Source organism: Oncorhynchus tshawytscha, unplaced genomic scaffold, assembly GCF_018296145.1.
Source record: "Oncorhynchus tshawytscha isolate Ot180627B unplaced genomic scaffold, Otsh_v2.0 Un_contig_14536_pilon_pilon, whole genome shotgun sequence".
Taxonomy (NCBI): domain Eukaryota; kingdom Metazoa; phylum Chordata; class Actinopteri; order Salmoniformes; family Salmonidae; genus Oncorhynchus; species Oncorhynchus tshawytscha.
The window spans coordinates 26,783-38,002 of NW_024608792.1; the positions used below are offsets into that span (position 1 = coordinate 26,783).

Below are 11,220 nucleotides of genomic sequence, written 5' to 3' on the forward strand. Positions count from 1 at the left end.
ACAGTACTACCTAACACACCACAGTACTACCTAACACACCACAGTACTACCAGGTACTACCTAACACACCACAGTACTACCTAACACACCACAGTACTAACACACAGGTTTAACACACCACAGTACTACCTAACACACCACAGTACTACCTAACACACCACAGTACTAACACACAGGTTTAACACACCACAGTACAGTACAGTACAGGTTTAACACACCACAGTACTACAGGTTTAACACACCACAGTACTACCTAACACACCACAGTACTACACACCACAGTACTTAACACACCACAGTACTACCTAAACACACCACAGTACTACCTAACACACCACAGTACTACCTAACACACCACAGTACTACCTAACACACCACAGTACTACCAGGTTTAACACACCACAGTACTACCTAACACACCACAGTACTACAGGTTTAACACACCACAGTACTACAGGTTTAACACACCACAGTACTACCTAACACACCACAGTACTACCTAACACACCACAGAACTACCTAACACACCACAGTACTACAGGTTTAACACACCACAGTACTACAGGTTTAACACACCACAGTACTACCTAACACACCACAGTACTACCTAACACACCACAGTACTACTAACAACCACACCACCTAACACACCACAGTACTACCTAACACACCACAGTACTAACACACCACAGTACTTTAACACACCACAGTACTACCTAACACACTACAGTACTACCTAACACACCACAGTACTACCTAAACACACCACAGTACAGTACTACAGGTTTAACACCACAGTACAGTACACCACAGTACTACCTAACACACCACAGTACTACAGGTTTAACACACCACAGTACTACCTAACACCACAGTACTACCTAACACACCACAGTACTACCTAACACACCACAGTACTACCTAACACACCACAGTACTACCTAACACACCACAGTACTACCTAACACACCACAGTACTACAGGTTTAACACACCACAGTACTACTTAACACACCACAGTACTACAGGTTTAACACACCACAGTACTACCTAACACACCACAGTACTACCTAACACACCACAGTACTACCTAAACACCACAACCACCACAGTACTACCTAACACACCACAGTACTACAGGTTTAACACACCACAGTAACACACCACAGTACTACAGGTTTAACACACCACAGTACTACCTAACACACCACAGTACTACCTAACACACCACAGTACTACAGGTTTAACACACCACAGTACTACAGGTTTAACACACCACAGTACTACAGGTTTAACACACCACAGTACTACCTAACACACCACAGTACAGGTTTAACACACCACAGTACTACCTAACACACCACAGTACTACCTAACACACCACAGTACTACCTAACACACCACAGTACTACCTAACACACCACAGTACTACCTAACACACCACAGTACTACCTAACACACCACAGTACTACAGGTTTAACACACCACAGTACTACAGGTTTAACACACCACAGTACTACAGGTTTAACACACCACAGAACTACCTAACACACCACAGTACTACAGGTTTAACACACCACAGTACTACCTAACACACCACAGTACTACCTAACACACCACAGTACTACCTAACACACCACAGTACTACCTAACACACCACAGTACTACAGGTTTAACACACCACAGTACTACCTAACACACCACAGTACTACCTAACACACCACAGTACAACAGGTCCAAGTCAGTAGAATCATTTATTACAGATGTTTAATTCATTTCTTTGTTGGAAATGTAACATTAATTACAGGTTTAAAAGCTGATAGCATTTACAGAGCATACAAACTTACTGAAACACTAGAGCCAGACTTTACTAAGCAGGGAGCATATTTACACTATAGGCTGAGAGAGAGGGGGAGGGGAGAGAGAGGGAGGGGGAGAGAGGGAGGGGGAGGGAGGAGGGGAGGGAGAGAGAGAGAGGGAGGGGGAGGGAGGGAGGGGGAGGGAGGGGGGAGGGGAGGAGGGGGGAGGGAGAGAGAGAAGGGAGAGGGGGAGGGGGAGGGAGAGAGAGGGAGAGAGGGGGGGGGGGGAGAGAGGGAGGGGAGGGAGGGGGAGAGAGAGGGGGGGGGGAGAGGGGGAGGGAGAGAGAGGGAGAGGGAGAGGGGAGAGAGGGGAGAGGGGAGGGAGGGGGAGGGAGAGAGAGGGAGGGGAGAGAGAGGAGGGAGAGGGAGGGGGGGAGGAGGGGAGAGAGAGGAGAGGAGGAGAGGGAGAGAGGAGGGAGAGAGAGGGAGGGAGTGGGAGAGGAGGAGAGAGAGAGAGAGAGTGGGAGAGGAGAGAGAGAGGAGAGAGAGAGAGAGAGAGAGAGAGAGAGAGAGAGAGAGAGAGTGAGAGAGAGAGAGAGAGAGAGAGAGAGAGAGAGAAGGAGAGAGAGAGAGAGAGTGAGTGGGAGAGTGAGAGAGTGAGAGAGAGAGTGAGAGTGTGAGAGTGGGAGAGTGAGAGAGAGAGTGAGTGGGAGAGTGAGAGACAGAGAGACAGAGAGAGAGGAGAGAGAGAGAGAGAAAGGGGAGATGAAGGGAGGACAACAGTTTCAGTGTGATCTTTGCTCCAGTCGTTAAACAGAATCACAACTTATTGATCTGTTTATCTTTTTATTACTGATTACATGTCTCCCCCCCCTCTCCTATCGATTACCTCTTTAGATTCCTGCAGCTAGATAAGGGTCAGCACATCGACAGGTAAGAGGACGACAGGTGAAGTGGCACCTCGACACTGAGGTCAGTTTAGAGTTGGAGCTGAAGACTCTACGCTGATCCTAGATCTGTGCCTAAAGGGAAACGTCTAAATGACATTCAGCCCCACTGCTGGTGCTCACCCACTGAGGCATAGCAGGGAAAAACAACCTACCCACTGATTCAGACTCTCTGATGGTTGAGGACAGGACTGGGGGTTTAGTAACCTAATCCTATCAGGACTGGGAGACTGGGGGTTTAGTAACCTAATCCTATCAGGACTGGGAGGGGGTTTAGTAACCTAATCCTATCAGGACTGGGACTGGGAGGGGGTTTAGTAACCTAATCCTATCAGGACTGGGAGGGTGGGGGGGTTTAGTAACCTAATCCTATCAGGACTGGGAGGGGGGTTTAGTAACCTAACCTATCAGGACTGGGAGGGGGGTTTAGCAACCCTATCAGGACTGGGAGGGTGGGGTGGGGTTTAGTAACCTAATCCTATCAGGACTAACCTAATCCCATCAGGACTGGGACTGGGGGGGTTTAGTAACCTAATCCTATCAGGACTGGGAGGACTGGGGGGTTAGTAACCTAATCCTATCAGGACTGGGACTGGGGGGGGTTAGTAACCTAATCCTATCAGGACTGGGAGGGGGTTTAATAACCTAATCCCATCAGGACTGGGAGGGGGGGGGGTTAGGGGGGTAACCTATTCCCATCAGGACTGGGAGGGGGGGGAAGCCAGAGAGCTGGTCAAAACAACTGGAAAGGGAGGGGTGATTTTAGAGAGGCGGGACTACTCTCCTATCCTATCACACAGGGTGTGGGTGTGTCCTCTTTAATCAGGGTGTTTCTGTGGGTGTGTCCTCTTTAATCAGGGTGTTTCTGTGGGTGTGTCCTCTAATCAGGGTGTTTCTGTGGGTGTGTCCTCTAATCAGGGTGTTTCTGTGGGCGTGTCCTCTTTAATCAGGGTGTTTCTGTGGGCGTGTCCTCTTTAATCAGGGTGTTTCTGTGGGCGTGTCCTCTTTAATCAGGGTGTTTCTGTGGGTGTGTCCTCTTTAATCAGGGTGTTTCTGTGGGCGTGTCCTCTTTCGCAGGTGTGTTTTCCTCTCCCGTGGGTGTGTCCTGACCAGTCTCCTCCCCTTCTGATGCAGCTGAAAGGGGTGTGTCTCCCTCAGAAGAAAGGGGTGTCTCCCCTCAGAAGAAAGGGGTGTGTCTCCCTCAGAAGAAAGGGGCGTGTCTTGCTCAGTGGGCGTTCCCATCTCTGCTTCAGCTGTCTCTTGAATTGTTGTTTCGGTTTCAGTCTCCTCCTCCTCTTCCTCCATCGCCGACCCTTCCACTTCCTCCTTTGGCTCCTCCCCTTCTCTCTTCTCTAGCCCCTCCTCCTCCTCCTCCTCCTCCTCCTCTCTGATAGCCGTATCAGTGCCGAGGTGTGTGTGTGAGCCGAGTGCGTGCAGGTGGTCAGCCGGGGGCAGCAGGGTCAGTGACTCGACGCTCAGAGAGTCTGTGTTGTCGTCGGTCAGTAGAGAGATGTTAGGCTGGGAGGCAGGGGTGAGGCTGGGGGCGAGGACAGACGGGACAGGGGAACAAGACCCGGTTAACTCTCCTCCTCTTCCTCCTGCCTCTCCACCGGAGACCGAAGAAGGAGGGGTGTGCTCCAAGAACGTCTCCTCATCTGAGGAGGAAGAGGGGTTAATGTTAGCTCAACCAGTTAGCTGCAGCTACAGACGACCGCTATCTAAGCCTAGCATCTAGAGCTAACGATCGCTACAGACGGCCGCTATCTAAGCCTAGCATCTAGAGCTAACGATCGCTACCGACGGCCGCTATCTAAGCCTAGCATCTAGAGCTAACGATCGCTACCGACGACCGCTATCTAAGCCTAGCATCTAGAGCTAACGATCGCTACCGACGACCGCTATCTAAGCCTAGCATCTAGAGCTAAGAGCTAAGCCTAGCATCTAGACGATCGCTATCTAAGCTATCTAAGCATCTAGAGCTAACGATCGCTACCGACGACCGCTATCTAAGCCTAGCATCTAGAGCTAACGATCGCTACCGACGACCGCTATCTAAGCCTAGCATCTAGAGCTAACGATAGCTACCGACGAGCCGCTATCTAAGCCTAGCATCTAGAGCTAACGATCGCTACCCGACGCTATCTAAGCTAGCATCTAGAAGCCTAGCATCTAGCAGAGCTAACGATAGCTACCGACGACCGCTATCTAAGCCTAGCATCTAGAGCTAACGATAGCTACCGACGACCGCTATCTAAGCCTAGCATCTAGAGCTAACGATAGCTACCGACGACCGCTATCTAAGCCTAGCATCTAGAGCTAACGATAGCTACCGACGACCGCTATCTAAGCCTAGCATCTAGAGCTAACGATAGCTACCGACGACCGCTATCTAAGCCTAGCATCTAGAGCTAACGATAGCTAGCCTAGCATCTAGAGACGACCGCTATCTAAGCCTAGCATCTAGAGCTAACGATAGCTACAGACGACCGCTATCTAAGCCTAGCATCTCTAGAGCTAACGATAGCTAGAGCTAACGAGCTACAGACGACCGCTATCTAAGCCTAGCATCTAGAGCTAACGATAGCTACAGACGACCGCTATCTAAGCCTAGCATCTAGAGCTAACGATAGCTACAGACGACCGCTATCTAAGCCTAGCATCTAGAGCTAACGTAGCTGACCGCTATCTGTGCATCTAGAGCTAACGATAGCTACAGTTACCTATCTAAGCCTAGCATCTAGAGCTAACGATAGCTACAGACGACCGCTATCTAAGCCTAGCATCTAGAGCTAACGATAGCTACAGGGCTATCTAAGCCTAGCATCTAGAGTACTGGTGTGTGTGTGTGCTATTACCTAGCATCTAGGGCTGTTGGCTGATATAGTACTGCATCTAGAGTGTGTGTGTGTTACCTGTAGGGCTGTTGGCTGATATAGTACTGAGTGTGTGTGTGTGTGTTACCTGTAGGGCTGTTGGCTGATATAGTACTGGTGTGTGTGTGTGTTACCTGTAGGGCTGTTGGCTGATATAGTAGTTACCTGTAGGGCTGTTGGCTGATATAGTACTGTGTGTGTGTGTGTGTTACCTGTAGGGCTGTTGGCTGATATAGTACTGTGTGTGTGTGTGTGTTACCTGTAGGGCTGTTGGCTGATATAGTACTGGTGTGTGTGTGTGTTACCTGTAGGGCTGTTGGCTGATATAGTACTGGTGTGTGTGTGTGTTACCTGTAGGGCTGTTGGCTGATATAGTACTGGTGTGTGTGTGTGTGTGTTACCTGTAGGGCTGTTGGCTGATATAGTACTGGTGTGTGTGTGTGTGTGTGTTACCTGTAGGGCTGTTGGCTGATATAGTACTGGTGTGTGTGTGTGTGTGTGTGTTACCTGTAGGGCTGTTGGCTGATATAGTACTGTGTGTGTGTGTGTGTGTGTTACCTGTAGGGCTGTTGGCTGATATAGTACTGTGTGTGTGTGTGTGTTACCTGTAGGGCTGTTGGCTGATATAGTACTGGTGTGTGTGTGTGTTACCTGTAGGGCTGTTGGCTGATATAGTACTGTGTGTGTGTGTGTGTGTTACCTGTAGGGCTGTTGGCTGATATAGTACTGGTGTGTGTGTGTGTGTTACCTGTAGGGCTGTTGGCTGATATAGTACTGTGTGTGTGTGTGTTACCTGTAGGGCTGTTGGCTGATATAGTACTGGTGTGTGTGTGTTACCTGTAGGGCTGTTGGCTGATATAGTACTGTGTGTGTGTGTGTGTGTTACCTGTAGGGCTGTTGGCTGATATAGTACTGGTGTGTGTGTGTGTGTTACCTGTAGGGCTGTTGGCTGATATAGTACTGGTGTGTGTGTTACCTGTAGGGCTGTTGGCTGATATAGTACTGGTGTGTGTGTGTGTGTGTGTTACCTGTAGGGCTGTTGGCTGATATCGTACTGGTGTGTGTGTGTGTGTGTGTGTGTGTGTTACCTGTAGGGCTGTTGGCTGATATCGTACTGGTGTGTGTGTGTGTGTGTGTTACCTGTAGGGCTGTTGGCTGATATAGTACTGGTGTGTGTTACCTGTAGGGCTGTTGGCTGATATAGTACTGGTGTGTGTGTGTGTTACCTGTAGGGCTGTTGGCTGATATCGTACTGGTGTGTGTGTGTGTGTGTTACCTGTAGGGCTGTTGGCTGATATCGTACTGGTGTGTGTGTGTGTGTTACCTGTAGGGCTGTTGGCTGATATCGTACTGGTGTGTGTGTGTGTGTGTTACCTGTAGGGCTGTTGGCTGATATCGTACTGGTGTGTGTGTGTGTGTGTTACCTGTAGGGCTGTTGGCTGATATAGTACTGGTGTGTGTGTGTGTGTGTGTGTTACCTGTAGGGCTGTTGGCTGATATCGTATTGGTGTGTGTGTGTGTGTGTGTGTGTGTGTGTGTGTGTGTGTGTGTGTGTTACCTGTAGGGCTGTTGGCTGATATCGTACTGGTGTGTGTGTGTGTGTGTTACCTGTAGGGCTGTTGGCTGATATCGTACTGGCTGTAACAGAGTCACATCGTCCGGTGCTGCCTGAGGAGGGTGGGGAGGGGGAGGAGAGGGGTGACGGGCTGTGCTGAGAGACACAGTGGGCCACCTGCAAACCCTGCAACACAACACACACACACACACACACACACACACACACACACACACACACACATACGTGTAATTGTGTAATATTTTTTCAGAATAACAATTAGATTGTGTTGGTATGTCAATAAACACACGGATGCAGGACACACTGAGGTAAACAGAACAACACATTCCTGAGTGCTAGACACTTAAGTCTCTCTGTCTCTGTCCCAGTCTCTCTCTGGGTGCTAGACACTTAAGTCTCTCTGTCTCTGTCCCAGTCTCTCTCTCTCCTCTCTCTGTCTCTCTCTCTGTCCCAGTCTCTCTCTCTCCCTCTCTCTGTCTCTGTCCCAGTCTCTCTCTCCCTCTCCCAGTCTCTCTCTCCCTCTCTCTGTCTCTGGGTGCCCAGTCTCTGTCCCAGTCTCTCTGCCTCTCCCAGTGCTAGACACTTAAGTCTCTGCCTCTGTCCCAGTCTCTCTCTGGGTGCTAGACACTTAAGTCTCTCTGTCTCTGTCCCAGTCTCTCTCTGGGTGCTAGACTCTTAAGTCTCTCTGTCTCTGTCCCAGTCTCTCTGTCTCTGTCCCAGTCTCTCTCTCTGTCCCAGTCTCTCTCTCCCTCTCTCTGTCTCTGTCCCAGTCTCTCTCTCTCCCTCTCTCTGTCTCTGTCCCAGTCTCTCTCTCCCTCTCCCAGTCTCTCTCTCTCTCTCTCTCTCTGGGTGCTAGACACTTAAGTCTCTCCCAGTCTCTCTGCCTCTGTCTGTCTGTCCCAGTCTCTCTGCCTCTGTCCCAGTCTCCCTGTCCCAGTCTCTCTGTCTCTGTCCCAGTCTCTCTGGGTGCTCTCTGTCCCAGTCTCTCTCTGTCTCTCTCTGCTCTGTCCCAGTCTCTCTGTCTCTCTCCTCTCTGTCTCTGTCTCTCTGTCCCAGTCTCTCTGTCTCTGTCTCTCTCTCTCTGTCTCTCTCTCTGTCCCAGTCTCTCTCTCTGGGTGCCCTCACTCTGTCTCTGTCCCAGTCTCTCTCCCAGTCTCTCTGCCTCTGTCCCAGTCTCTGCCTCTGTCTCAGTCTCTCTCTCTCTGTCCCAGTCTCTCTCTGTCCCAGTCTCTCTGTCTCTGTCCCAGTCTCTCTGTCTCTGTCCCAGTCTCTGTCTCTGTCCCAGTCTCTCTGTCTCTGTGGGTGCAGTCACTCTGTCTCTGTCTCTGTCTCTCTCTCTCTGGGTGCTAGACACGTAACAGTCTCTGTCTCTGTCTGTCTCTCTGTCTCTAGACCTCCCTCTCCCTGTCTCTCAGTCTCTGTCCCAGTCTCTCTCTCTGGGTGCTAGACACTAAACAGTCTCTCTGTCTCTCTCTGGGTGCTAGACACTAAACAGTCTCTCTCTCTCTCTCTGGGTGCTAGACACTAAACAGTCTCTCTCTCTCTGGGTGCTAGACACTAAACAGTCTCTCTCTCTCTCTCTCTCTGGGTGCTAGACACTAAACAGTCTCTCTCTCTCTCTCTGGGTGCTAGACACTAAACAGTCTCTCTCTCTCTGGGTGCTAGACACTAAACAGTCTCTCTCTCTCTGGGTGCTAGACACTAAACAGTCTCTCTCTCTCTCTGGGTGCTAGACACTAAACAGTCTCTCTCTCTCTCTGGGTGCTAGACACTAAACAGTCTCTCTCTCTCTCTGGGTGCTAGACACTAAACAGTCTCTCTCTCTCTGGGTGCTAGACACTAAACAGTCTCTCTCTCTCTCTGGGTGCTAGACACTAAACAGTCTCTCTCTCTCTCTCTGGGTGCTAGACACTAAACAGTCTCTCTCTCTCTCTGGGTGCTAGACACTAAACAGTCTCTCTCTCTCTCTGGGTGCTAGACACTAAACAGTCTCTCTCTCTCTGGGTGCTAGACACTAAACAGTCTCTCTCTCTCTCTGGGTGCTAGACACTAAACAGTCTCTCTCTCTCTGGGTGCTAGACACTAAACAGTCTCTCTCTCTCTGGGTGCTAGACACTAAACAGTCTCTCTCTCTCTGGGTGCTAGACACTAAACAGTCTCTCTCTGTGTGTGTGTGCTAGACACTAAACATCCAACCTACAGAACGACATTACCCAGTGTGTGTTACACCCAGCTTTATTCTGAAATCGATTAAATAAAACAGGTTTTTTTTGTTGTTGAAATGTTTGGAAATGTATAAAAAAAAACACAGAAATAGCTGTTTTACATAAGTATTCAGACCCTTTGCGATCAGACTCGAAATTGAACTCAGGTGCTTCCTGTTTCCATTGATCATCCTTGAGATGTTTCTACAACTTGATTGGAGTCCACCTGTGGTAAATTCAACTGATTGGACAGGATTTGGAAAGGCAAGATTGAACTCTGTGGCCTGAATGCCAAGCGTCATGTCTGGAGGAAACCTGGTACCATCCCTACGGTGAAGCATGGTGGTGGCAGCATCATGTCTGGAGGAAACCTGGCACCATCCCTACGGTGAAGCATGGTGGTGGCAGCATCATGTCTGGAGGAAACCTGGTACCATCCCTACGGTGAAGCATGGTGGTGGCAGCATCATGTCTGGAGGAAACCTGGCACCATCCCTACGGTGAAGCATGGTGGTGGCAGCATCATGTCTGAAACCTGGTACCATCCCTACAGTGAAGCATGGTGGTGGCAGCATCATGTCTGGAGGAAACCTGGCACCATCCCTACGGTGAAGCATGGTGGTGGCAGCATCATGTCTGGAGGAAACCTGGTACCATCCCTACGGTGAAGCATGGTGGTGGCAGCATCATGTCTGGAGGAAACCTGGCACCATCCCTATGGTGAAGCATGGTGGTGGCAGCATCATGTCTGGAGGAAACCTGGTACCATCCCTACGGTGAAGCATGGTGGTGGCAGCGTCATGTCTGGAGGAAACCTGGTACCATCCCTACGGTGAAGCATGGTGGTGGCAGCATCATGTCTGGAGGAAACCTGGTACCATCCCTACGGTGAAGCATGGTGGTGGCAGCATCATGTATGGAGGAAACCTGGTACCATCCCTACGGTGAAGCATGGTGGTGGCAGCATCATGTCTGAGGAAACCTGGCACCATCCCTACGGTGAAGCATGGTGGTGGCAGCATCATGTCTGGAGGAAACCTGGCAACATCCCTACGGTGAAGCATGGTGGTGGCAGCATCATGTCTGGAGGAAACCTGGCAACATCCCTATGGTGAAGCATGGTGGTGGCAGCATCATGTCTGGAGGAAACCTGGCACCATCCCTATGGTGAAGCATGGTGGTGGCAGCATCATGCTGTGGGGATGTTTTTTCAGCGGCAGGGACTGGGAGACTAGTCAGGATCGAGGGAAAGATGAACGGAGCAAAGTACAGAGAGATCCTTGATGAAAACCTGTTCCAGAGCCCTCAGGATATCAGACTGGGGCATAGCACACAGCCAAGACAACGCAGGAGTGGCTTCGGAACAAGTCTCTAAATGTCCATGAATGACTCAGCCAGAGTCCGGACTTTAACTTGTTCGAACATCTCTGGAGAGACTTGAGAATAGCCGTGCAGCGACGCACCCCATCCAACCTGACAGAGCTTGAGAGGATCTGCAGAGAAGAATGGGAGAAACTCCCCAAATACAGGTGTGCCAAGCTTGTAGGGTGAAACCCAAGATGACTCAAGGCTGTAATCGCTGCCAAAGGTGCTTCAACAAAGTACTGAGTAAAGGGTCTGAATACTACTGAGTAAAGGGTCTGAATACTACTGAAGGGTCTGAATACTACTGAGTAAAGGGTCTGAATACTACTGAGTAAAGGGTCTGAATACTACTGAGTAAAGGGTCTGAATACTACTGAGTAAAGGGTCTGAATACTACTGAGTAAAGGGTCTGAATACTACTGAGTGAAGGGTCTGAATACTACTGAGTAAAGGGTCT

The 11,220-nt window shown here is 50.0% G+C and overlaps 1 protein-coding gene across 1 annotated transcript; it reads right to left on the reverse strand.

The window, feature by feature from the left end:
- Positions 1 to 3,547: 3,547 nt before the first annotated feature.
- Positions 3,548 to 10,725, reverse strand: LOC121843821 (protein CLEC16A-like). The gene is made up of 3 exons (XM_042313669.1): positions 10,690 to 10,725; positions 7,227 to 7,359; positions 3,548 to 4,400 (listed from the first exon to the last, which is right to left on the reverse strand). The coding sequence occupies exons 1-3, from the start codon at positions 10,723 to 10,725 to the stop codon at positions 3,784 to 3,786; spliced, it is 786 nt and encodes a 261-aa protein (XP_042169603.1). The 3' UTR covers positions 3,548 to 3,783.
- Between the last annotated feature and the right edge of the window lie 495 nt (positions 10,726 to 11,220).